The sequence below is a fragment of the Pteropus alecto genome, unplaced genomic scaffold (genome assembly GCF_000325575.1).
Source record: "Pteropus alecto unplaced genomic scaffold, ASM32557v1 scaffold98, whole genome shotgun sequence".
Classification (NCBI taxonomy): Eukaryota; Metazoa; Chordata; class Mammalia; order Chiroptera; family Pteropodidae; genus Pteropus; species Pteropus alecto.
This window is the reverse complement of record NW_006443570.1, coordinates 1,660,692-1,687,418: the sequence shown is the minus strand read 5'-3', so window position 1 is coordinate 1,687,418 and position 26,727 is coordinate 1,660,692. Positions and strand designations below refer to the sequence as shown.

Below are 26,727 nucleotides of genomic sequence, written 5' to 3'. Positions count from 1 at the left end.
TCTTTTATACCTAATTTGTTGAGCATTTTTATCATGAAAAGGTGTTGAATTTTGTGAACACCTTTTTCTGTATCTGTTGAGATGATCATATTATTTTTGTCTATTCTTCTATTAATATGGTATATCACATTTATTGATTTGTGTATGTTGAACCATTCTTGCATCCCAGAGATTAATATGTTATTGAATTTGATTTGCTAGGATTTTTGTTGAAGATTTTTACACCTATGTTCATCAGAGCTATTTGCCTACGATTTCCTTTTCTTGTAGTGTCTTTGTTTGGCTTTGATATAGAGTACGATAAGTTTGGAAGTGTTTCCTCCTCTTCAATTTTTTGGAAGAGTTAGAGAAGAATTGGAGTTAATTTTTCTTTGAGTGATAGAATTCACCAGGAAAACCGCCTGGTCCTGGGCTTCTTTTTGCTAAGAGATTTTTGATTACTGATTTAATCTTATTTTCTGTTGTTCTGTTCAGATTTTCTTTTTCTTCATGATTTAGTCTTAGTAGGTTGCATGTTTCTAGGAATTTATTTCTTCTAGATTATGAAATTTGTTGGCATATAAATGTTCTAGTATTCTCTTATGATCCTTTGTATTTCTGGCATCAGTTGCAATTTCTCTTTTCATTTTTAATTTTTTAAATTTGGGTTCTCTTTCTCTTTTCCTTGGTAGTCTAGCTAAAGATTTGTCAATTTTATCTTTTCAAAAAACCAAGTATTAGTTTTGTTGCTTTTTTCTTGTTTTTCTAGTCTCTATTTTATTTATTTCTGCTCTAATCTTAATTATTTCCTTCCTTCTGCTAACCTTGGGCTTAATTTGTTCTTTTCTAGAGCCTTGATATATAAAGTGAGATGGTTTATTTGCAATCTTTTTTCTTTCTTAATGTAGGCAGTTAATACTATAAAGCTTTTTCTTAGTACTGCTTTTGCTGCATCCCATAAGTTTTGGTATATTGTATTTTCATTTTCATTTGACTCAAGATATTTTTCGATTGCCCTTTTGACTTCTTTGATCCATTTGTTTATTCGGAAGTATGTTATATAATTTCTACATATTTTTTAATTTTCCAGTTTTCATCCCGTTATTGATTTCTGGTTTCATACTATTGTGATTGAAAAAGATACTTGATATGATATCGGTCTTCTTAAATTTGTTAAGACTTATTTTGTGGTCTAACATCGTGGAATTCCCCACTAGCCCTATCCAGTCCCCCCATCTCTCTTTTTTCCCTTCTATCCTTAATAGCACCATTTCTAGTTTTTTCTTTATTTTTAGGGTTTCTGATTCTTCAACTCCTTATTTTCATTCTAAGAGCATGTTGCACTCAGGGATTAGATTTTTGTTATCTGTTTTATTTTCATTACCAGCACTTAGTGCATACTTAATAAATATTTATGGAAGGAAGAAAAAAAATTTAATTTTACAGAAAGGTGAAAAAGACTCCAACCTGTTTGTCTGTTAAACTTACTCCTAACTTGTGAAGACCCATGAATTAAATAGAAGAAATTAAAAACAAAACTCAGCTCCCATTGGGGGTTACATTTAAAATACAAAGATTGACCAGAACCAGTTAAGATGATTTGCAACAGGAAGAACTTTTATTGAAACACCATCCACAGAGAAAGCCAAAGAAATGTTACTATTCTAAAAATAATTCATCGGAAGTAAAGCAGAAAAATAAGAGAGCCCTTATTTAGGAATGTAGCTTCAATTTTATATTTTCACTTAAGGTCATTCTTTTGGGGTTCAGGAAGGCACCTTCTGTTCACTCTTCATGTTGTTGACTTTGGTGGGTTTCTCTTCTGTGGTGTGAACTTTGGATGAGAGAACTTTACCACGAGGATCTATTTCTTCAATGATTGTTTTAACCGTGGTGGTTTTAGATGAATCTAAAATTACACATATGAATTGTTAGAATTTATTAAATTCATAAAGGGAAAATAATTAACTCATCATTTGAAACATATACAAATAAACATCAAATGCTCAACACAGCTTTTGTTTACCTTTTATCTGATTTCCTGGTCCTTTGTAGCCTTTTGACTTAACACAAGAGCTGTAAAAGTTTAGAGAGCTTGTATTAATTATTTCACTCTGTTTTGCTGAGGAAACTGAAAAATAATGATTTAAGATGGAAGATCATTGGATTCTTAACACTAGAAGGGGTTCATGTACATGTGATGTAAATGATACATACTTTGTACTTGATTTCAAAACATCTTTGATAATCTTAAAATGTTTTCTCAAAGGAAGCAGTACTTACCCATCCTCTCCATCAATCAGGCGGCAGTAGGTCTCGATTTCCTTTTCCAGGTGGACCTTGATGTCTAGGAGCTGCTCGTACTCCAGCTTCTGGCCCTCGGTCTCGGTTCGGACCTGGTGCAGCTGCTCCTCCAGGGCCCCGATCTGAGCCTGGATCTGGGCCAGCTGTGCACAGTAGTTGCCTTCTGTTTCCGACAAGGAGCACTCCAGGGAGTGTTTCTGAGGATCATTAAGACATAGTTTAGTAGAGAATGTCACAGTATTGTTTTAGAATAAGGCAAAACACTTAAGAGATACTTAAGAGAGTTATCCTTACATAATGCTGATAACTATATTTATCTGAAAGTTTTCACTTGTTCAATACTAATTGTTGTCTTTATTAGATATCATACTATTCTTCTATTTGAGAATAACACAGTTGATGGTGAATGTTACTCAAATGCCCAGGAGTGTTAGCAAAGGTGAAGTTGTTTCCTCATAGGGCACAGTGTAAAGATCCCTGTCCCTCTCCCGCAATATAGCCTGTGGTTGTAGAGTTTGACACAATTTTCCACTTTCCCAGGAACAAAAGTCCCCCTACACTTTGCTACCTCATTTCTAATCATGTGATAGAGCCTTGTCTTATGAGGATTGTAGCTTTCCTATTAAAAATTATCCCGTAGTGAACTGCATATACTTTCCAGAAGTGGAATGACCCATAGAAAAGAATGACCTTTTTAGGCTTTCGTTTGATTCATTGGCTTGTGAATCCACATGCGTTTATATAAGGTTTATCCCACAGAGGAATGTTTGCTGTAATTTTAAGTGGAATAAAGATGAGAGTGTGTTACCCTTTCAACTGTAAGAATTTTTGTATAAAGTCCTAATTTTTTATTCATTCATAGCATCTTTGTGTATAAACTCTGGAGTTTCATAAGCCAGAGTGAAAAAAGTATAGAGTTGGGAGATATAAAATTTGGAGAAGCTCTGGTTCCTTTCTATCCAACTATGAGACTCTGGGAAAATGGCCTAACTTCTTCGAATCTCAGATTCTTCTTTTGGAAATAATGACATTAATTATAAAGTCTGCCCTGCCCAAGCCCCAGGGTTATTGTGGGCTCATGTGGATGAAAGTGTTGGGCAAACTCTTAATAAAAAAAGGTTATTATTATCATCATTCATGTTTAGCTTTGTAGGCAACCTTCACGCCTCTACTTTGCTTCTTGTTTATGCCGCTTAAAAAGGACTTTGTAAGTGCTCTTCATTAAGTGGCCAAAAGGAATGCTAGATGAGGAAGGTAAAAAGGGTAAAACATATTTATGCACTCCATGCACAGTGGCTTTTAATCTTTTGACTTCGGAGAGAAGATTCGGGATAAAATTTATTTTTTTCGAGTACCTCAAAATAATTGTATTTGCTCACTTTTAATGTTACATAATTATTGGCATCTAGGTATAATGTTCAGGCAAAGAGAATTCTACTGTGCAAAATGCACATGTGTCTAATTTCAATCACAGTAATTGATGGATAAAAATGAAAATAAATACTATCGTGCGGAAGAAAACTTTCTTTGAATTTTTTTCTCAACTTCTAAAGCAATTTTTTTTTTTTTTGTATATGTATTTTTTAACCTACCATTGCTAAGAGGGACTGAAGTTCAATCTCCAGGGTCTGAAGAGTACGCTTCATCTCAGTAAGTTCATTCCGAGCTGAGGTGGTGGCGCCAGCATCGTCAGAAATCTGCTGCTGCAGCGAGGCGCTCTGAAACATTAGGAGGTGAGTTAGGATGATGCTTGCATCAGCACGCAGGACCGCGTACGCGCGCCCTGGCGTGGTTTCACCTTCTCATGGAACCAGGCCTCCGCATCCCGGCGGTTCTGCTCCGCGAGGTCTTCGTACTCAGCCCGCATATTGTTCAGCAGAACCGTAAGGTCCACGCCAGGCGCCGCGTTCATCTCCACGTTCACATTGCCCCCAGCAGCGCATTGCAGAGCCTTCATATCCTGGAAGAAATTTGTTCAATACTGTTAGGGTCTGAATATTGTTAAAGGAGCCAAACAAACATGATCCATATAGTTAGAAGCTTTTTTTAGGGTTTGTTTCTTTTAAGGAGGATGAACGGAGACATTTTTCAAACAATGTAAGCCTATGGAGAAATTGACAAGTTTTTTCTTGAATATCGATTTAAGACGTTATATTTGTCTTCTAAAATTGATTTTTAAAATTTAGGAGGAAGGCAGATTGTGAAATCGGGGGAGACAGAGCATCTACCTCCTCGTGATTCTTCTTGAGGTAAGCCAGCTCCTCGCTCAGAGTTTCCAGCTGGATCTCCAGGTCGGTTCTGCACAAAGTCAGCTCATCTAGGACCCTGCGCAAACTGCTGACATCTGCGTCGACGCTCTGGTGAAGGGCCTGTTCATTTTCAAACCTTAGAAAATATTTGAAAGTTTCATCACATTAGTCACATCACTTTTTAGGTCATCATAAAACTCAAATTAAGTTTTGAGGACAAACTTAATATACAGTCAAAACTTTAGTTAGACTGCCCATAATGTAATCAATTAATTTCTTTGAAACAAGAGAATGGGGATACTCAAAATTCTCTTTCCTATCATCTTCACTTTCATTTGTGTCGGCCCCCAAATTTCCCAAGTAAAAAATATGATTCAGCTAGTTATTCTAATATACACTCAGTTTAAAACAAACAAAAACAAAGAATTGAGCTGATCTCAAATAACCTCCAATAGTGAAATGTTCAGATAACTTTTTTGGTTTCTCTTCAACTCTACTTACTTTAGTCTGAAGTCATCAGCCGTTAGTCTTGCATTATCATTTTGCAGGATAACACTGGCATTACTCGTGGTTGCAGAAATTATCTGATAATTGGACAATTAATTAAGAGTGAGGAAATATTTTTTAAATTTCAAACTTCCTTGGAAAAAAGTCACCTATGAAATGTTAGTAATATTCTTGGCATTCCATCTCCAATAAGAAGATGATTCTTTTGAAAATGGGGAAGTTTATGTGCAGCCTCTTTTACTCCCCACCTCACCCTTAAAAAAAATTATTTCAGTGGAAAAGCTTATAAAAATATAGCTGGAGACACTGCGCAGTTTTCGATATTTTAATGTTATTAAACGCATAAACACGCATACCTCCCTCCTACCAGATGCGAAGTGAGCCATGTTCAAAGATTAGAATTTTAATATAAATTATTTTTAATATTAATAACAGACCACTGAAAATTAGAAGCTGAGAGCAAAGCCTTGCTGGGAGTGATAGCTTAAACATTTGTATGCACGCAGCTAAATACTCTTCTGTAACCCTCATGATATTGTATTTCTTACCTGGTTTCTGAGGTCGTCAATTATTGGGAAGTATCTGCTGTAATCGTGATCAAGACCGCGGCAAGAACCAGGACCAAATTTCTCATACCATCCTTTGATCTTCTGCTCCAGGTCGGTATTGGCCTCCTCTAGTGCTCTCACGTTCTCCAGGTAGGAGGCCAAGCGGTCATTGAGGTTCTGCATGGTCACCTTCTCATTGCCGGAGAGGAGGCCGTGTTCATTCCCAATGAAGGCGGCACAGGAAGCACTTCCCCCTCCCAGGCCCGCGCCGTAGCCTCCTGCAGATGAGCTGCCCCCAAAGGCGCAAGAGAAACCGCTTCCAAAACCTGACACACCGCATGTGTTTCCGGCCCCAAAGCCAGCTCCCCCACTAGACATCCTCACAGAGCCCACGCCCCCGCAAGAGCCAAGACGTCTGGATGCAGAAGAAAAGCGCACAGACATGGTGACCAGACTGCGGAGCTTGTGCTGGAGTGAAGCTCTGATGGCGAATGTCCTGCTCAAATAGTCCGGTTTGTCTTTATATACACGTCATCAGGGTGTTTCTTGATGAACTTTGCTACCCGTAGCAAAATGGTGCTCACCAGCTCATCATGAATTATTTATAATTGGGTGATTTTTTTTTTTTAATGAATGTTTTTACCCTGCTGCGTCCATTTCTGTAGGTGGATAGTTACCTTGGGGTTATTTGTTATCTTGGAAATGGGACAGGGAGGAGTGTTATCAAGATTATTATAGTGATGCATTTCAAATTTAGTCTGAGTAAGCCTTCCTGTCTTCCAGGCTTTAGGACTACAAAATTCCTATAAGAATAAAAAAGTGTGATAGACAAATTTTTGTTTCCCTTGATCATACCAACAACACTGTATTTTTTTTCCAGCAAGTGAGGCATCGTAGTTATAGTTTTCTATGGATAATATGATCTTTCTTTCAGATATATTGAAAATAATTTCAAGACCATGGTAGCAGAAGATGGAGGCCAGGTCCTAAATGAAAACTGAGGAATTAAATAGACTCTTCTTTGGAGACAGAAAGTCTTTCCTTGAGGCTCTTCCCTCCTGAGTTACTATTTCATCTTTACTATTTTTCTGTCTAGGCTCAGCTGCTAACCAAGCTAAGTAAAGGTATCACTCTGGGCCGCAGTTTCCTCATCTGTAAAATGGAGAGACTAGGCTATGGCCTGTATGTTCCCTTTCTATTGTAGATTTCTTGTAATTTTACATTTCTTCCTTTCATTATTTCTAGAACTATTTTCTCCATTCACTTCCTCCACTTTTTACTTCCCATTCACTCCTGAATTTTGGTCCCAACACTTTATGAAAATAATCTCTCAAAGGCTGCTAATTACCACATATCTCCAATCCAGTCATTAGTTCTCATATTTATTCTCCTATACCCTCTCGGACACATTTGATACTGGCCACCCCAGTTTTACTGAGTTTTACATAATTGCTTTCTGAGAATACTTCTACGTCCCTGTGTGTTCCTCTTCTTTCCTCAGTTCACAGTTTCTATGATCTAAAATTTGCCATTCCTTAAGTTTGTGCTTGGTGCCCTTGTTTTCTACATACTCTCCCATGGTGATCTCATCCTTTCTTGTGGCTTTGGATAGATGTGAATAGTTTCTAAAGCAGTGGCCTCTTCCCCTATTTAGATCCACACCTTACTATGCCTTCCAGATGTTTCTACCTGGATGTTCTATGAGACTTCCAACTCAACACACAATTACCTTGACGTCAAAACGTGATCTTTTGCATCTCTCTTCATTACTTGTTGGTGAAACTATCTTGAGTCATGCTCAAGATTACTAAGAAATCTCTAATTGCTGTCATTTTTCTACCAGCCCACATTCAATAAGTCAGTAGGTCCTATTGAATCAACTTCTGCAGTGTCTCTTGAAGCGTTTTTTCTCTTTTCTCTTTTCCTTGTCATTAGTTTTTTTCAGCTGAATTATTAGAATCTTAATTGGGTTTCTGATTTTAAATCTCTTTTCTTTCCATCATGGTCAGTCAACAGGTAGGTGCCAAGGTATCATTCCTGAAGCACAATACCATTTATGAAAGAACTTTAGCTCTTGAATCAGGTATATCAGCATTCATATTCCAATTCTGCCATTTTCTAGTTGTGGGATCCATGCAAAGTTCATTCTCTCTGAACCTTGGTTTTTCATTCCGAAAATGAAGACATTGGTACTTGTCTTGCCAGGCCATTAAAGGGTAGTTAAATATGTAAAACAACTGGCTGTCAATAATATAGAGTCAATAAGTTTTTCTTCCTTTTCTCCACTCTCCTCCAGTTTAAAATCCATCATAGGCTAGATGAAGCTTCTTTGCCTGACATTTAAGACTCTTCTTGATGTAGGTTCTACCTACCTCTCTTCTTTGTTCTTTTATTTCGCTACTCTCTTTTCACTCCCCTTTGGTCTCTGTACATGTTGCTCTCTCCATTTGAGATTATTTGAACTCTTCGCCAGGAAGGACTCAGATCACTTTCAATTATATAGACTGAAATGAAGTTGCTAAAAATAAAAAATTTTCATGACCTAATTAGTGAATTTGCAGAAAAGCAAGCCACAAAAATCTGTTGATTCATCAAGAAATCACGTTAATAAAGCACTATAATTTATTGTACAACATAAAATGTTATTTTATTTTGCAATTTGTAAGTTAATAAACATTATGTATGTATCAATATTACCTCTGTTATATGTTCTAAGTAATAAAATATTTTTAAAGAAAAAATATTTGTTTTAGTACCTCTAATTGAACTTTTTCCTGACTTTCGAACAAGGGGCCCAGCGTTTTCATTTTGTATTAGGCCCTGCAAATTATGTAGCCAGCTCCAGTTGCTGGGCCCTTCTCTAGGGAAGCTGAAGAACCTTAGAGAAAAGAACTTCAGATACAGCTATTTGAGTGTTTCCCAGTAAAGGAAGGTTGCCACACAATCGCCCTGGAGTGAAATACACACATGCACACACAGAGCTTTCAAATATTTAAAGCCTTACTTTTGAACAGAATTTCACAGATCTCTATACACCAAAAAACACAGATCTAAGAAGATCGATCATAGGCAGTGTTTTGTTTTGTTTTTTTTTTACGTTTTCTTGAGCTTCCTTTATTGTCTGTTTCCTCCGAGTGCTATTTGTTGGTTCTTTCTTTGAGTCGTTGTCAAACATCTGGAAGGCATAGTAAGGTGTGGATCTAAATAGGGGAAGAGGCCACTGCTTTAGAAACTATTCACATCTATCCAAAGCCACAATTTCACAGATCTCTATACACCAAAAAGACAAAAGAAAGTAAACTTTAAAAAAATCTTCCCGACAACAGAACAAAGGACAAAAAGATGGACAAAAGAAAAGATTAGAAAATTAGAGTTTTGGTCCAAGAAGAATAACCATTAAGGTTCAGAAAGAGAGAAGGGAGAAATGATGAAGAAATTATTTTATAAACATACTCTATAGTACTACTCAGAACTAAAAGATTGAGCTTCTAAATCAAAAGATATCATCAAGAATCAGGAGTAATAAATGCGAAAATAATGTTCAACCTAAAATTCTCTACTTTGACAATTACTCATGAGTGAGGATGAAATAAAGGTATTTTCAGACATGAAAGTTCTCAAAAAATTTGCCTTCCTTGCACACTTTGTCAGGAAGCCCCTAGAGGGAAAAATGAATAAGAAAAAAGAAAGCTGAGGATCCAAGAAATGGAGTAGCAATACAAGAATGTAATGTATGAAAGTCCTTGGATGATACCTGGGTAGCAGGTTTAAAAAACAGATAGTCCATACTTAATAGGAGTTTGGAGGATTCTGAGTATGAGGTCTTAGGGGATCGATGTAAATGATTAATAATTTTGGTCATGTAAGAAAGATGCATGAGAGATTAAGGCACATAGGAAACCAGATTAGTAAAATAATTAGAAGAATATTTCTTGTATGATGAATGAAAAGTTGTAGAAAACAATTAAAATATACCACTTGACACAACAATGAACGATATTTACTTAGTTATAACAATGAAAATACTGAATATTTTTTTCACCAAATATAGTATAGCTATATTAGAAAGAGGAGAAAGGTGGTAAGAGCTAGACTCTCGAATTCCTTTTAAGAAGACAATCTATAAAGTCTAAAATTGATAAATCAAGAAATATTGAACAAAGCCTATTTAAAATTATAAAGATAAAGATGACAAAAAAATAGCTAAAAGTTTTAACTGGTTCCCGGTATATGCTCTAGAAAAAAGTCATTAACATGAAGCTCATTACTGTGGATCTTTCCAGAGATAATTCTGATTATAGGGGAAGTGGCGTCCTGGGAAGTATCTAGATCTTCAGAAGAGTTTGAGAAAGGATCATGGATAAAATACTGGGAATGTGCCATCTAGAGGTGAGACTTTTCAATCACAGGAGAATTGCTGAAATTTTCAAGATTATTTGTCCATGTAAAAAAGGACTCATGGGAACAGAGACCAAAGGGATGGTTGTCAGAGGGAGGGGGCGGAAGGATGGGTGAAAAGGGGTAGGAGAATACAGTCAATAATACTGTGATATTTGCATGATGACAGATGATTACTAGAATTAGTGAGGTGATCACATTGTAAGGTATAAAAATGTCAAATCCATTAGAATATATTCCATTAATGAATCAGACATAGAAAAAATAAATTTCCAATAATTATTTATTAATTGTGAGTAAATGGAAATAAATGCACAACTTTTTTATTTATTTGAAAACAAACACCCCATTTCCTGTAAAAGGTAACTAAGAAAACAGGTATTTTTGCTAAGTAACTTGTCTTTAAGGGTAGAAAGAAAGTATTTTATTATCTCCTTGATATTTAGAATAATGAAGCTGTGCGGGATCCTTTCCCAAATTACTCTTTTCTCAAAAACAACAGTTAGAAAGAAACCCTTTGTTCTGTCTTCCCATTGGTCATTTTAGATGTTTTTTCTTCAACGGAGTGAATCCTCGATGAAAGGACTTTACCACGTTGATCTAGCTCTTCAACCACTGTCTTTACCAGTGTGGTTTTGGATAAATCTAGAAATTTAAAAAACATATGTGAATACATATATTCAACCTAAAAAATTATTACATGACAAAGAATTCTACTGCTGGTTGTAATATAATATGTACATTTTTGGTTAGGGAATAAGTATAGATTTATAATAGTTTGGGATAGTTTTATCCATTCAAAACAAGACTTTAAGTTTCAAGCACTTTAGTAAAAATTGCTTAAATATATAGGCTGTTGCTATAATGTATGATTACCATTAATGTAAAAGTATTTGCTGCAGTAGAAATAGAACTAGATTTTATTACCTCTAGATAAATTCACTGAGCTTCCTGATCCAAAGCCCTTTGATTTAGAGCATGAGCTGTAAAAAAAAAAAAAAAAAAGTTTATTTTTTAATATTTTTGTTTATCACTTAAGAAATAGTCATTGAATCTATGTGTGAACATAAACTCAAGTGAACTTTGTATGTCAAAAACAGATTTTAGTTTTTTTGTAAAGAAAAATATTTAAAAATTTTTTTTGTGCAGGAGCTGAAATTAATTAAAGAGAGGATATAAAACAACCTTGTTTCCTTTTGATATTTCTAAGCCAAAGAATTTAAAACTAAAGGTGGAGATACACGTAGACACACAATAAATAGGGACCTCTGCAAGGACAATCGTCCAAGGCAGATGAGGAAGAGGCTCTGATGTACAAAATATGGAAGAGATGACTGCAGGGACAAGAGATAGACATGCTTTTCTGCTGTGAGAATGAAGAAGAAAAGTTTTGGAGGCACGGAATGTGAAAGGGCAGCAGATGGCTGTGGTTTAAGATAGGTAAAACTGGATTTACAAATGGTGTCACTTACTTTCCATCCCCATCTATCAGGTGGCAGTAGGTCTCGATTTCCTTTTCCAGGTGGACCTTGATGTCTAGGAGCTGCTCGTACTCCAGCTTCTGGCCCTCAGTCTCGGTTCGGACCTGGTGCAGCTGCTCCTCCAGGGCCCCGATCTGATCCTGGATCTGGGCCAGCTGCGCACAGTAGTTGCCTTCTGTCTCCGACAAGGAGCACTCCAGGGAGTGTTTCTGAGGACATAAAAGATGTCAGAGCAAGGGATGAAGCCACTTTGAGGACTATGTAGACTTAGTGTTTCCCAGCAAAAGGCAGTCTTCCTCCCTAGGCAAGTTGTGGAAATCTGTGAGGCTCGTCACAATAAAATGGATGAAGGAGAGGAAGGGGAAGTGACTGGCATTTTCTGGAGGTGGGAGACGGGTAGGCATGCTGGATGACCTGACATAAGATAAATAACCCTTTCCCCAAAGAGTTTTGACTGTTCCAATGGACATTTATGATATTTAGGTAATATTTCATATTATGACCAGCCTATATATTAAAACACTTTTTTGGGGTAGCACAATAAGAAATCAATATTGGAAATCTTATATTTTGAAATTACATATTTATTTTTATTTTTTGGTTGCCTATTGTTTTTCAATCTAATTCTGCTACTGCCCCCAGAGATCTACTCCGCCACTGTTTCAAGGCCTTTTGTGCTGTTGTTTCTTTTTCAAATCCATCCTCGATTTTCTTTTGTCATTCAAAGGCCTTTTCTTAAGCACTGAGATTGAATAAATGCCTTAAAAGAAGTGGGATTTCAAGGCAAGAGATTTATTTAATAATACAATATAGGTCATTATTTCAATACTACTCTTATAAATATTATACCTCCTCATTTCTACTTCCACAGTCTTTAATTTGTCTTGTCATGTGATCCCTACTTTAATTAAAGTAATTTTCCTCTTTCCTTATCATATATAAATACATCTGGGAAGTTAATACTTCTCCTGATATTAGTTATTATTCAAGTGTCCACCCCCACTCCATTCTTTCATTTTCCTTTTCTTCTTGTTTGGAGCAACTCCTGGTCTTACATTGTTTAAAATAAAACTTATTTATCCAAGGAATGTGTAAGCCTCTGTCTCTTACATTATATGTTCTAAGATAGCTGGGCCCAAGTATTTACATATAAAATCTTTTATTTTGAAGTAATTTTATTTTTCCTTTTTATTGCAGTTATGCTATTATACTGGTTTAAATTTTTTTGTGCGTATTGCTAAGCATGTCATCTATTGACTTCATCTAGGATTGTAAAGTGGGAGTTATAGAATAATCATCCAAACAGTGTCTAATAGGATGACTGGTGCATTACCTGGGTGGAGCTGGGCTCTCCAGAGGCAAAGGGGTGGAAGGTGACCAAGATGGTAATGGGGAGGGTGAGGCAACAAGCCGCAGGATGCCAGTGGGCTGTGTGCTCAGCTGTTCAAACTAATTTCCTTCATGATATGTCCTCATATGCTATTCCTTTTTAAGACTGCTAATACTCTCCTAAAGAAGAAGGCATAACATCTCTATCTCACAGCCTTCTGCTGTAAAGGTTGGCTTGTAGAAGAGGAAGGAGGACAGGATGAACTTGGAAGTTTGTGTACAAATCAGTATACAGATTTTGACAATTCCCAACTTACACATGATTTGTGTGCTAAACTATAGAAGATTGTGCTTAGAATTCATCTTATGATAAAAGAATCTCAGGTGTAGAAGTTAGGTTTTGTGTCCATTATTCTATAATTATTATTCTATAATAAGCTTAGAATTCATCTTATGATAAAAGAATCTCAGGTATAGAAGTTAGGTTTTGTGTTGCCATTATTCTATAATTCAGTTATGTTGTTTGTTTAAATGGGCTTTTTATTGTGGATTGTCTCCTGAGCCCAAACTACAGTATTACTCACTGCATAGAATCTTACTGTTTTCTAACATTGTTGTTTCTTTGTGAAAATGCTTAAATTCTGATCTGGGAACTCAAGAATTTATTTCCTTCAACATAGCTCAGAAACGAGAGGAAGGATTGGTGCTCAGGGTTCTAGTCATAGGAAAGAAGGGAACGGGGAAGAGAGGAGGGTTCCAGGAGCTCAATGTGGCAGTGAGGGTCTCAGGTACCAGCCAAGAGTGGTGACAAGAATGAGAAAAGGGGCATGCTGGTTAAGTTGGGGGACATCAGTGGTAAAACAAATCTCCAATTTAAATACCACATGGTAAGAAAGGACTACGCCTTGTTTGGGTAGCTAAATCAAAATCTTCCTATTATATGTTTTGAATCATCTTTTCTTTCTTGGCTCACTGTACTCATTTGTATAATGGTGGTTCTTTCTTTGTGCTATGACCTGGCGTCATCAGGGGGCATACAACCTCTGATGCTGACGGGGAACCCTTGGGCCATGTGTGTGCCATAATTTTCAAAATCAAGGCTTTTGGGTACTGCAGCTCACACCCCAGGAGGGAAGCTGGTGTTACTCCTGGGTTGTCTCCCTGGTAACCTCTGAGGTGATTGGCCTGGCTCTGTGGGGTGTGTCAGGATGGGACTTCTGCCCTCACACAGTGAGGATAAAGAGGCGGCAGAGCTCATATGGAATCAGATATGTACCCTCTTTTCCTCTGACTGATGAAAAACATAATGTACCTTTTAATAGGTTTTCATCAAAGTAAGAGACTCTGATGACACTATCTCTGCTCTACGAGGTGCCCTGATGTAGGCCTGCTACTTAATTTTCAGGTAGAGCAATACTACAGTTGCTTGCTGTCTGGGGCGGAGCTGAACTATCTGAAGAAGAAACTATCTCATGAAATGGGCACTGGGCATCCTCCAGGAAAGGAATCCTAAGAGACCTCATCTCAAGGAGGAAGAAAGCTCTGTCTGTCTCTCTTTCTGAGTGTCTCACTCTTTCTGGCTGTCTTCTGCTCTCTCCGTTAAGTATTTGTAGGTAAAGCTATAACAGGGAAGAAGGGAAGGGTTTCAGACCTGATAGAATCACAAAATCCAGGCCGACCTGCGGTCTAACCTACCATCGCCAGGAGAGACTGGAGCTCGATCTCCTGGGTCTGCAGGGTGCGCTTCATTTCCGTCAGCTCGGTCCTGGCCGAGGTGGCCGCGCCCGCGTCGTCGGAGATCTGCTGCTGCAGAGTGGCACTCTGGAAGGCCAGGCACAGCGGGGTTAACCAAAGTCTGTCTCCACCGAGTGTCAATGGGCTGGGCTGGATGGGTAGGCAGCCCTCACCTTCTCACCTTCTCATGGAACCAGGCCTCCGCATCCCGGCGGTTCTGCTCCGCGAGGTCCTCGTACTCAGCCCGCATGTTGTTCAGCAGAACCGTGAGGTCCACGCCAGGCGCCGCGTTCATCTCCACGTTCACGTTGCCCCCAGCGGCGCACTGCAGAGCCTTCATTTCCTGGGGCGGGGGCGTAGGGGGGCAGGTGAGCGTGACTTTAGGGTCCATTAATGTTCACTCGCAGTCTGCAGTCTTAGAAGAGTTTCCTAAAGTGTTACTTTATGTCTCCAAGTCTGTGGTTTAAATTCGACTGTCTAATTCAAGGATTCGACTGTCTAATTCAAGGCACAAGATTTTTTAAATGGACTTATTTGATCCGTGGTCATGCCAACCATCTATTGAATTAGATATCTGTTAATTAAAACAATCACAGCCAACACAACTAAAAACAGTCACATCTCCAAAGTACTGTTTTATTCTTTTAAATGAGAAGTGGATACAAAGACCAGAGAGTTATTAAACACATAACTATTAACTAAATGTCAGGAAGCGTTCCTGAGTTGGGAATAAAACAGTGGAAAAAACTAATAAAAACAACTGCCATTATTTATCGAGTGCTTGTTAAATGCCAAGTACACTGTTCTAAGCAGTTTACGTGCATTAACTTATTCAAGTCTTTTAACCTCTTTATGAGTAGGTACTATTATTAGACTTATTTGACAGATTAGGAAACTGAGACACAGAGAGGTAAAGTAATTGCCCAAGATTCTCAGTACTTGGAAGGGCTAGGATTCAAACACGCTGTGATTTGAACCTGGTAGATACTCTGGTTCCAGAGTGTCTGCTCTTAGCAACTGTACCCTACAGCCTCTATGTCTTAGAATATGTCCCAGGTTGAATCATTAAGTAGTCTGATCCAGTCGGAGAATGGATTTCTGGACCAATCAGCCTAAAGAACTAAGACTTGAACTTAGTTCTTTAGGTAGCTGACCTTTTTCATTTGTAACTGCTTTTGACGGATTGGTATCTCTGCTTTCTTAAACCATCTTTTTATAACCTTAGGTCAGTGGCTTTCCACTGTCCACCATGAACAAAAGATTTACATTGCCCAAGGAGACCACTGGTTACTTTAAATTATTTCTATATTTTGGGGGTTTTGTGCAAGATCCCATGTGAAAAAAAATTATTGACATCATAAAAGTTTGAAAATTGAATTGCTTGAAGTTATCCTAGGACAGCGACCACTGGCAAGTGAGGTAAATATGACACTCTCACGGGATGTTGAGACTTGAGTGGCTCTTTGTTCTCATCCTCCGTGCAATCAGAGGTAGCTTCTTTTGATTTAATATGTCTTTAAAGGGGACAGTGAATCCTGCTGTGACCTTGACCCTACCCTGGTAAGGCTGCTGTGGTTGCTATTTCTTTGCCGAGACTGTTTCTTTTTTTCATGTCACATTGCCTGCAATGCATGAGTTTGCTTTTTCACTCTCTTGCTAATATTCTCTGGTGGCCTGATTCTGCCAGTCCGCTACTCTGGGACAGTCTCTCTTCTCCCTGTTTCTCTTTTATTTTACTTTTTTCCTTTTGATTTTTTCTTTCTATTTCTCTCTCCCATAATTTTCTCCTTTGGGGCCAGTAGATTTGGTGTTTTAGCCATTTTTAACCAATAATAGGGCATGTTCTGTCATAGGTGGTTTTCTGAAAATTTGTCATCCATGGTTTTGGAGACTTTGCAATTACTTTTGGGATAATAATTTTTCTAGGGGGTTGAAGTTGCCTGGTGTTACATGTCAAATAATGAGGTTATTATCGTGCGGGGTTCAACATTAAAGTAAACCCAGGCTCATTAAGTAGAGAAAAGATTGACATCTTCCTGGTCAGAGAGATCTTTTGTGAGAAGCTTGACCTCAAGATAAGCCTATGTAAGTAAAAGAAATAATGTAGTGGAAAGAAAGATGGTGGCATTAATACAAAAAGAATGTATTTTTTTCAGAAAGATAGAATATTATGTCAGTCTAAAAACTGGAAGGATGCCTATCTCATTTGTTAACATTTATTACCTTGTGGGATGAGATTAGAAGGGCAGAGTGGGAGAAATGAAATTCTTCCCTTACATGCCTTGGCATTTTCAAATTATTATAATGAGCACGAATGACTATTATAATTTAATGGTTCCCTTCGAAGTATTTAAAATGTACAGAATTGTGATGTGACTAGAAGTAAAACTTCTCCTACCTCTTCGTGGTTTTTCCTGAGATACGTCATCTCTTCGCTCAGGGATTCATACTGCAGCTCCTGGTCGGTCCTGCAGAGTGTCAGTTCATCCAGGACGCGCCGCAGCCCATTGATGTCAGCCTCTGTGTTTTGGTGGAGGGCGAGCTCACTTTCATACCTTGGGAGGCATTAAATGAATATCAGCACAAGTGAGACTACCTCAAGAGATGGAAAAATAAAACCACAATTGCTTTTAACTGAAAGTTAAAAATTGAATTAAGACTCGAAAAATTATAAAAATATACAAAGAAAGCTCTCCTTCACCCTTATCACCCAAATATATGCAGGATAATCTGCAGATATTTAGTCACACAAATTTCAATGGCATATCCCAATTAAATAAAAATATACCTATTTGGAATTTCATCTTAATATTTTTACTTAGTCAATGAATATTTATAAACATCTACATTGTTCTTGGCATTATTCTAGGCAGGCATAGAAATACAGTGATATTTTGTCCCAACAATGTAATAAATATGTAGAAATTGTGAGTATAGCTGATTGAAATACAACATGCTTCGTATCATATTGTAGTATAACATACGTTAATTCCTTTAATCTCTTAGGTTATAGTTTAGTTGGGATAAAATTGAAATTTTTACTTAACAAATAAAATAGATAGGAAAATTTTTTTAGAGTGTGATTATTTCTATCACTTACTTTAGCCGGAAATCATCAGCAGCCAGTCTAGCATTATCAATCTGCAGAATGACATTAGCATTAGCAGTAGTGGAAGAGATAATCTAGAAAAAAATCAAAAGGAAGAACATAATGAGTAAGCCTGCTTTTATAATTTATTATTTCAGGAGATAAAAGGTGTTACCCAATTAAGTTTTTGCCTAAGAATCTGACTTCTTTAACAACCAAAGTGTTTAAAATTTAACTTAAAAAAGTACAGGTACAGTTTTTACTTCTCATATACTAATATAACTTAGAATATAATTCTTTCTTGTTAATGAATATATTTCAAAATAAACAATAATGAAATTAGTAATGTTTAAACTACATTGAAATTCATGAACCCAAGTGTCTTTTTTCGACTAACAGGAAGAATAATTTATCAAAATAAATAATAAATACATACAATATAACTTGCAGGTCACAGTTATGAAGCATTTCCTATTGTAATTGTGTAAAACTAAGTGATTCTTAGTTTTAAATACTTTGAATAGTTCCAAATTTGTGATTTCTCACCTTATTCTTGAGATCTTCAATTGTTAGGTGATATCTGCTGTAGTCATGATCAAGTCCGCGACAAGATCCGGGACCATATTTTTCATACCAACCCTTGATTTTTCTCTCTAGTTCAGCATTGGCCTCCTCCAGAGCATGTACATTATCCAGATAGGATGCCAAGCGGTCATTAAGATTCTGCATGGTCACCTTCTCATTCCCAGAGAGGAGTCCCCCTTCGCTTCCAGCAAAGCCAGCACAAGCACCACCAAGAGCACCACCAGCATGGTTTCCACCAGGAACACTGCCCAAGCCTCCTCCCAAGGCACAGGAGAATCCACTTCCAGCGACAGAGCTGCCACATGCATTGCTGCCTGCAAAGCCTGCACCTCCATTGGATGGTCTGACAGATCCAATTCCAGACCGTAAGTGAATACGCCTGGACCCACTAGAAAACCGGAGGGACATGCTAGTACAAGAAATGTTCGCCTTGTCTGTGGATACCTGTAACTTCAGAGGAGGACAGAATGTTTTGCACTGATGGTTTCTTTGGGCTTTTATACATAACTATTGGGGTGTTTCTATTTGAGTTATACATGCCAAAAGAAAAATAGCATCATTCAGATGAGCGTGAAATTATGTATAATTGGATGATTTTTAAAAAATTAATGTCTAACATCTCTGTCTGTTGCTTCAGGGAGTTTGTTATCTTAAATATAATAGGGTTCATTCTATATTAGGTTCATTTTTTTAACTTCTAATTTCAAGTGAGTAATCCTTTACTTTCATCTAGACCCTAGGAATATACTATCATTATCTGACACAGGATATTATAAAGTTTTAAAAGTTAAGTAAGACTGTAATCATGTACTATCAGCCACAGTAGGGCCTAAATTACTAGAGAGGTATATAAAGAACCATTAACAACAGAAACACATTATTTTATCCCACCAGAACAAAAAAAAAGTGTTATTTAAGGAAAATATATGATCCTGGTAACGTCTCTGGTCTTACCATGATTATAACATCTATTAATTACCTTGAGCAATAACATAAATATTGTTATTTTTCTTATTATTTTGTTATTATTTTAAATGACTAATTCCTTCATTTAACATGTATAACTACTATGTCTGGTGTTTAGTGCTAAATGCAAAAATGAAAACATGAAGCTAAATAAATGCAGAGATGAAAAAGATATGGTTACAATCTTTAAGAAATGTATGGTCAGGACCAGACAGGGGCTGGATCATGTTTAGCCTTCTGTGCTAGTCTAAAGTGTTTGGAATGAATCCTAAGTAAAAAGCAGAGGACAACATATCAGGTTGAAATGAAAACAGAAGTTGATTATGAGATAAGGACAATGGTCCAGCTGGGAAAGATAAAGGCAGTGGGATGAAAAGAAGAAGAAGTCGGGAGGATATGGCCATGGAGTAAATTTGGAGAAGAAGGAAGAAGGAAGAATTAGGGATGACTCTTAGGTAATTGACTTCAGATGCTGGGATCACATAATATTAACTGAGATAGGAAATATAGGAGGAACGTGATACTGAGTTTAATTTTGGAACAACTGGGTTTGAGGGATTGGTGGAATGTCTCAGATGAAGATGACCGATAGCAAGTGTGAATGTTTAGAGTAAGTACATGGAACTGGGAAGAATACCTGAGCAGCAATGGGTGAAAGAATTGTCAGGGATAATCGAGGGCTCAGCCCTTATTTGTAATGACATTCAAAAGCCTATTTGGAAATTATCCTGATGTAGGAATAAGAAGATGATGATCAGGCTGATGTGTGTTTGGGGGCTTGAAGACAGGTTCAGAAAAAGGAAAAAGTACCTAAGAAATTTCTAGTGTTTTTGAGAAACAGTTGAGATGATGGACCATATATGAAGAGGGAAGTAGAACCAGAGGGATAGATTCACTGAGGAAAAGACGAAGTTGAGTCATTGGGCATCTCTATGTGACCATGAAGCAGTCAAGAGTATGAGCAGAAGATTGACAGTGGTTTGAGGGGTTAAAGTCAGACAGTGAAAGCCAGAGTTTAGAGTTTTAAAGTAGACAAAACCCCAGACCTTGACAAAAGTTGGTCAGTAACCATAGGGACTGGACTCAACAGTCACTGGAACAAGAGATCAGAAGTGGACTGACCCAAAAGTCATTGGAATAGGAGATTAGGAACCATTAGATTACTGTGTTGAATGATGGCAGGAAATGGGAGAGAAGCAATGCCCAAATTCTCAGGTGATGAGGGAGTGTGGTGAGGAGCAACTGGATGGCTTTAGCCTTAAAGAAGAATTTTAGCTTAAGAATTAAATGGCATGAAGCTGGATGTGGCATTGGGGATCTAGAGAATACAGATTCTGCTTTGAAGTCCATATATTAGGTATGTGGAAGTGGAGTGGGAGTGGCGACGAGGGAATGGAGAGAGGGAGGAAGGGGAGAGGGAGGAGAGGGAAGATGGAGGTTGAAGAGACAAAAGGGAGAGGAGATGGGAGTAGGAAGGGATGTGGGAAAGGATATATGGTTTGAGAGAAAGATGATAATTGGTATGGGGTCACATGATCAGTCTCTAATAGGAAAAGTAGCTAGGTCAGTTTAGGAGAAAGGTACATTGAGTGGTTAATGACATAAAAAAAAGTCTTTTCAATTGAACCCTTTTTGCAGAGCCCTGCATAAAGGGTTAAGATAGTTATCAAAATGTGGATAAAAAGAATTTTCACCTCGTAAGCTTGTTGAGACACTAAAGGAAATCATGCTTAGCACAGTGCCTGGCAAATGAAAAACTCAATGAGTGACAGCTGTTATTATTATTATTGTTGTTGTTATTGTGTTACAAACTGTGTGTGTGTGTGCGTGTCTGTGTGTGTGTGTGTCTGTGTGTTGGGGTGTGGGGGAGGTCAAGCTGAGAAGGAAGGTGAGGTGAACAAGGAAAAGTGACCTGAGAATCTTTATGAGGTGGCAAGGTGGGTGGGGGTGAAAAAGGTGGAGAGGGATTTGGACTTGACTGGTTTCAGGTTCTGTGGTGAAGACAGGTGTAAAGTTGTTTTGCCACCAGGATGGTCAGGGAGTTTTCTGGAACTGCGCTGGAGCAAGGAATCTGAAGCCTGGCCAGCATCGGCATGGCCTTCAAATGCATCTTTTGGGCAAAGTTGTAAGATCATTTTAGACATGCAAAGAACCTTAGACATCACCTTAGGCAACCGAGATCCAGAAACATTAGACAGTTTGCTCAGAGTCACCAGGCACATGCCAGGTGAAGACTTAGTATATATTCAAGATGGCTTTGAAATTCTGGCATCATGAGCATATTTTAGATATATTTTAAACGATACATACTGATATAAATACCTACTTTATATATTGCCATCAATAGTCTTAACATGTTGTATAAATTGCAAAATTATTCTTTCCATTAATTTAATTATTGAGCTGATATATTAAATAATTAGAATATTAAAATATATAAAGAATTTTAAGATCTCTTCAGTGTCTGATTAACTGTAAATAATAATAATTAGACAAGTTATTGGTGTAATGTATTTACATTCTGCATATGTAAAAAAAATTTTGCAAAAGAATATACTGTGACAAAAAAAGGAAAGACGCTGTTTTTAAAAAGCGTAAGTTTAAGTAAGTGGTTTCTCCTTTGCAGTCAGTGTCACTCCTGGCAATTCCACGTCGTTAACCACACTTGCCCCTGCCCTACCATTTCCACCAGAGGGCAGTGCTCACCTTCAAATGGATGTTGCTCAGGTTCCGAACCCTCGCTTCAGCCTGGATCCTATATGCCCTCAACTGGAAACAATTAACTCCCTGATAAGAAGCACACTCAACACGGATCTTTTCAAAGTGCCAGAGCACAATGAATATAAAGACAAGACATCCTTGCATTTCTATGGTGCTTTACAGCTTCCAAAGGGATTTCTTGTGGATTATCTCATTTGAACCTTACAATGAATCTGGGAATTGGGAAGAAAGGTTTCTTTCTTCTGATTTAAGATGAGGAAACTTGTTTCTTATAACAACTTATGTTTCTTATAAAACTTATAACAACGTAAAGGAAACTTTAATGAGCACCTACTATGCACCAGGCACTGTCCTAGTCACAGAAGATACAGAGAGGAAGATAATAGATGTCTCCCAAACTCTCACTGTGAATAATGTTGCTGTAAACATGGCCCTGATTTTAATTATTTTGGGCCCAGAAGTGCTATTGCTAGATCACATGGTAATTCAATTTTTAATTTTTTGAAGACCCATCATACTGTTTTGCACAGCAGCTGTACCATTTTACATTCCTATCAACAGGGCACAAGAGTTCCAATTTCTCCACATCCTTGCCAACATTTGCTATTTTCTATGTTTTGATAGTAGTTATCCTAATGGGTGTGAGGTGGTATCTTATTGTAGTTTTGATTTGCATTTCCCCAATGATCAGTGATATTGAGCATCTTTTCATGTACTTATTAGCAATATCCCACTTGCTTTTATCATTACAACAGCTGTTGTTCAACCTATCGAGATGCATTTTGGTGCCATTTTGTTTTCTAGTCTTCCCTTAAAATTTCTTACTTTACAAAACGAGGCTCTGTAGATCAAAACTCTTAATGAAGGGGTCATTAGCTCGGTCATGGTTCAGCTAGCCTTTGAACCCATTTATTCATATTTTTCAAGCATTTCTCCTAAGATATGTTATTCTGAGTAGGAAAGGTTAATTAAAAGCTTAAGTATGTGATCTTGTCTTTGCTAAAATCCTCAAGGACAAAATGATTTTCGGAATACTACAGAAATTCTTTTCTGAGGTCGCATCCAATATTTATACCAATGAACAATAATTCCTTCCTTTTCTTACTGATACTAGGCTGGAAAGATCTGTTATTCAGTGTTGGAATGTGACAGCGCTGTATTTTTATCTAAAGACACTGAGGATGAATGTGACAACTCAGAGTCCTTCCTCCTTTGGCATGGCTTTCTGTGGGACAACCTGATTCAAAAAGTATGTCAAAAAAGAAATATTTTTTATATCTATTTTCAAGCCTTTATTTCTTTTGTGATGACTTGTTTCTCTTTGTCACATAATGACATAGCTTAGATAGTTTGCATCATGATCAGGGTGACCACAGCTATAGATTTTAGGGATGATCAACTATCTCGAACCTTCAGGGCAGTTATCTGGTCCTTCTCACTTATTTCCACAAACTTCTTGCTCTATATTATTGGACTTCAGGTTCACAGGACTAGATTAGTCATAATCCTTTGTAACACACTCTCGTCATTATTCCTACTGACTAGAATTTAGTTCTGCAGCTCTAGGCCAGCAATGTGGCTGTGTTCTCTACTCCTTGGCAGACTATGTTAATGATCACCTACTCTAACTTATTGTGATGCTCATATTCATCTTTACGGAAATTAGGTTATTTAACCAATAAGAATATTCTTCTATGATGGTCAGAATATTGATTCTTTAGTACCTATTTAATGGTAGACATCTTCCTAAGGGCTTCTTAGTTATTAATTCATTTTATCCCCGCAATAATCTCATAGAAGATAGTTATTATTCCTATTGCATGGAAAAGAAAACTGAGACTCAGGAGGGTTTAAGTAATTCATCCAAAAGTTATATGATTTGTAAATGCCAGCGCCAGGATATAAAGTCTAGGAGTTATGATGTTAAAACACTTAAAACTACAAATGAACTCTAATTCCTACTCTCAAGATGCAACCTAGATGGTGAATTCTGGATTGACCTTATTTAGTTAACCTCACTCAATCTATTTCCCCTACAAAGCTGACTATAACAAAGTTAATTCTCCATGCCCGAAATATCAAGCTATCATGAATAGCAGGGTTAGCATGGAAAGCTTTAAGGCCTATAGCAGCATAAGGCAAAATCTTTGGAGAATCTTTTACTGTTTAATAGGACTCCACATGAGTGTCAAAAATTGCCTCTGCTAGTCTATTTGGACAACGTCTTGCTTAAATAGCAGGACTCTGTAACAAATTTAGAATCTGTAATAACATGTACAGGATTTTTGATTAATAGCTATATGATAAATCTATGTAGTGGAAATAGTGACCTGTACAGTTAACAATTTTTTTTTTTTTTTACTACAAATACCAATGAATTTGTCAAAATCAAATTGTTTGTTTAGAAAGACTGTCCTTATTAAACTGTACTTTCAGAATCCAGTTAAAAAGTTTTTTTCAGTTTTATTGAGATATGTGACATACAGCACTGTATAAATTTAAGGCGTACAACATAATGATTTGACATACATATTGTGCAAAACCATTACCACAATAAGTTAACATCCATCAAGAAAGTTCTTTATCAGAGAGAATTTAATATAAATAATTGCTTGAGGAGATGTTGGAAGATTGAAAAAATAAGACAGGACTACCATGATTCAGACCTTTCAGGAATGAAGTTTTGGCTCACCACCTAATGAGATAAAGAACTCTGACCAGCTGAGATCTTGGTTTATGCATGGGTAGAAAAGACAAAGCTTAATCTCATAAAAACATATTTGTACTTGTCTCAAATTAGTGTTATTAAACATGAAAACTTATTTCTTTAGAATAATGAGAATGGACATCTCAGATTATGGAACGATACTCTAGGCCCCAGAAACTGGTTAGCTTTGTTAGATAATAAATATTTTAAAAGATAAGTGGTTTTGAACAGCAGTCAGTATATACACAGTAGGTAAAGTATCCTTACGCAGCAACATGGTTCAGGGCTTTAAAATGTGGCATGTTGGGACTTCAACAGTGAACCTTAGAAGACTGGCTCCACAAGAGTGGCTAGGACATATATGAAAGGACATATAAAGTGGAGAGTCTCTGAGTTTTGGTAATATATGGTGTCAGGGAGGTTATGTGAACTTGACTATTGGGAAATCCATTCATGTTGAAATAGGGCTTCAGTCATCAATTTGGGGTACAGAGGGTAGGGTTTACTTAGCAAGAGTCTCATACAAATGGCCTTGGGACCAGGCCTTAGGTCTTGGGGAAAACGGGAGTTCAAATCAGTAAGGATATTGAGGAACGCTAATTGGTAGACATGGGTAATCCAGAGAACACAATGAAGTCTCAGGGGCACAGAATAACTCCAGCCCTTACCTATCCCATATACCAGCAGAGGATGAAGTAATGTCAGTTAGGTTCTTATTGGGTGAAGGATGTGCTGGGGTTGACCCTATAAGCACCAGATCTTAAATACTGATCACTGAGCTGGGTTGGCAAAGGCAGAAGCATAGAGGTATCCCTTTGGTCAAATAGGCATCACCATGTCTTGACATTGCTTCTCCTATTCATCTGATAGACACCAAATAATCTTGTTGGGGCAATGCGATTTTTACTGGGCTGATTGGACAGTATCTCATGCAGTATAGCAATTTGGCAGATGTGGAAATGGGAAGAAAATATGGGCAGGTAAATGTAACAAGTCAAGTAATCAGAAAATGTGAAATTTCCTATTAAATTTATTTTTGGGCTCTTGAGATATTTCAGAATTTCCAGGCCTGAAGTAATTTACAGCTAGAGAACTGGGAGCTTTCTACATATTGTTTATCTTTAAGGAAAAGTAAGAGTGGGCACTCATGAACTTTTTACTCAGTGAGGTTACTGACGTTTGGTCCAACATACCCACAAGATTAAAAAATTTACTCAGAAAAATCATGGCAATAATTGTCTTCAGAATTTCTGGATAAATCAATCTTCAAAATGCTATAATCTTAAGGTTAAAAACAGTATCTGATTTAAATAAAGACAATTCCAACCAAATTGGACAGTTTGCATCAGTAAGAAAGTTTATTGAAATTCATTAGTAAATGAGAATAGAAAGTTTTTTTTTTTCCCCCCCATTAAAGAACACTTTCTGGTAAAGTGAAAAGAAATACAGAAACCACAAAACAGCTTGTAGACACCTTATTTTCAAGGAGTGAAACTATTTCCATAGACCATTAAGACTTAGGTATTATCTTGAAGATTTTGTTTTTCATGTATCTGTATTAAATGGCCTGTAGAAGAGAGACTTTACTCTTGATGCGGCTTAATAGTAGTGTTTCTTGGTTTCTGATTCAACCATAGATGAAAGGACTCTACCATCTGGTGCCACTTCTTCAATAATTGTCTTGATTACTCTGGCTTTGTTAGTATCTGTAAGTGAATCACACACAAAAATTACAATTCAGACTAAGCAATTTATGGGGGTCCCCACTAATTAACAAGCAACATTTCTGGAAGAAAAATACACTAAATTAAAAAAGATTAACTTTTTCACGTTACTTAAAAATAAAATCCGAGCAAAGTTTAAGCTATAGCATTTTAAACCATGCCATTTCCTTTCAAGATTGGTACGAGGAGTATTGTTTTTTAAAAAATTAAACGGGAACCCTATGGTTTTAATTTTTAAAACAGCTTCCAGAGCTTAAAAAAGCAAGAGAACCATCACAGAAAGTTAAAACTAATTTTTATTACCCCAGCTAGTTTCAGCTGACCTTGGTCCCTTAGATGAGGACTCTCCAGTGGACCCGGAGGAGGACTTGAGGCCTCCGCCCGAGCTGCCGCCGCCGCTGCCGCCA

The 26,727-nt window shown here is 37.2% G+C and overlaps 2 protein-coding genes and 1 long non-coding RNA gene across 3 annotated transcripts; all 3 read right to left on the bottom strand.

Moving 5' to 3' along the window:
- Positions 1-1,575: 1,575 nt before the first annotated feature.
- KRT27 (keratin 27) lies at positions 1,576-6,063 on the bottom strand. Its single transcript, XM_006924665.1, has 8 exons — positions 5,588-6,063; positions 5,034-5,116; positions 4,512-4,668; positions 4,082-4,243; positions 3,876-4,001; positions 2,263-2,480; positions 2,006-2,055; positions 1,576-1,888 (listed from the first exon to the last, which is right to left on the bottom strand). The coding sequence occupies exons 1-8, from the start codon at positions 6,029-6,031 to the stop codon at positions 1,746-1,748; spliced, it is 1,383 nt and encodes a 460-aa protein (XP_006924727.1). The 5' UTR covers positions 6,032-6,063; the 3' UTR covers positions 1,576-1,745.
- A 4,222-nt stretch (positions 6,064-10,285) lies between these two features.
- KRT28 (keratin 28) lies at positions 10,286-18,665 on the bottom strand. The gene is made up of 8 exons (XM_006924664.1): positions 18,164-18,665; positions 17,630-17,712; positions 16,928-17,084; positions 14,711-14,872; positions 14,491-14,616; positions 11,458-11,675; positions 10,913-10,968; positions 10,286-10,630 (listed from the first exon to the last, which is right to left on the bottom strand). Exons 1-8 carry the CDS (start codon positions 18,608-18,610, stop codon positions 10,488-10,490), a joined length of 1,392 nt encoding a protein of 463 aa, XP_006924726.1. The 5' UTR covers positions 18,611-18,665; the 3' UTR covers positions 10,286-10,487.
- A 7,265-nt stretch (positions 18,666-25,930) lies between these two features.
- Positions 25,931-26,727, bottom strand: LOC107196587. The gene is made up of 2 exons (XR_001518027.1): positions 26,644-26,727; positions 25,931-26,302 (listed from the first exon to the last, which is right to left on the bottom strand). It is a non-coding gene; the product is annotated as an uncharacterized LOC107196587 (long non-coding RNA).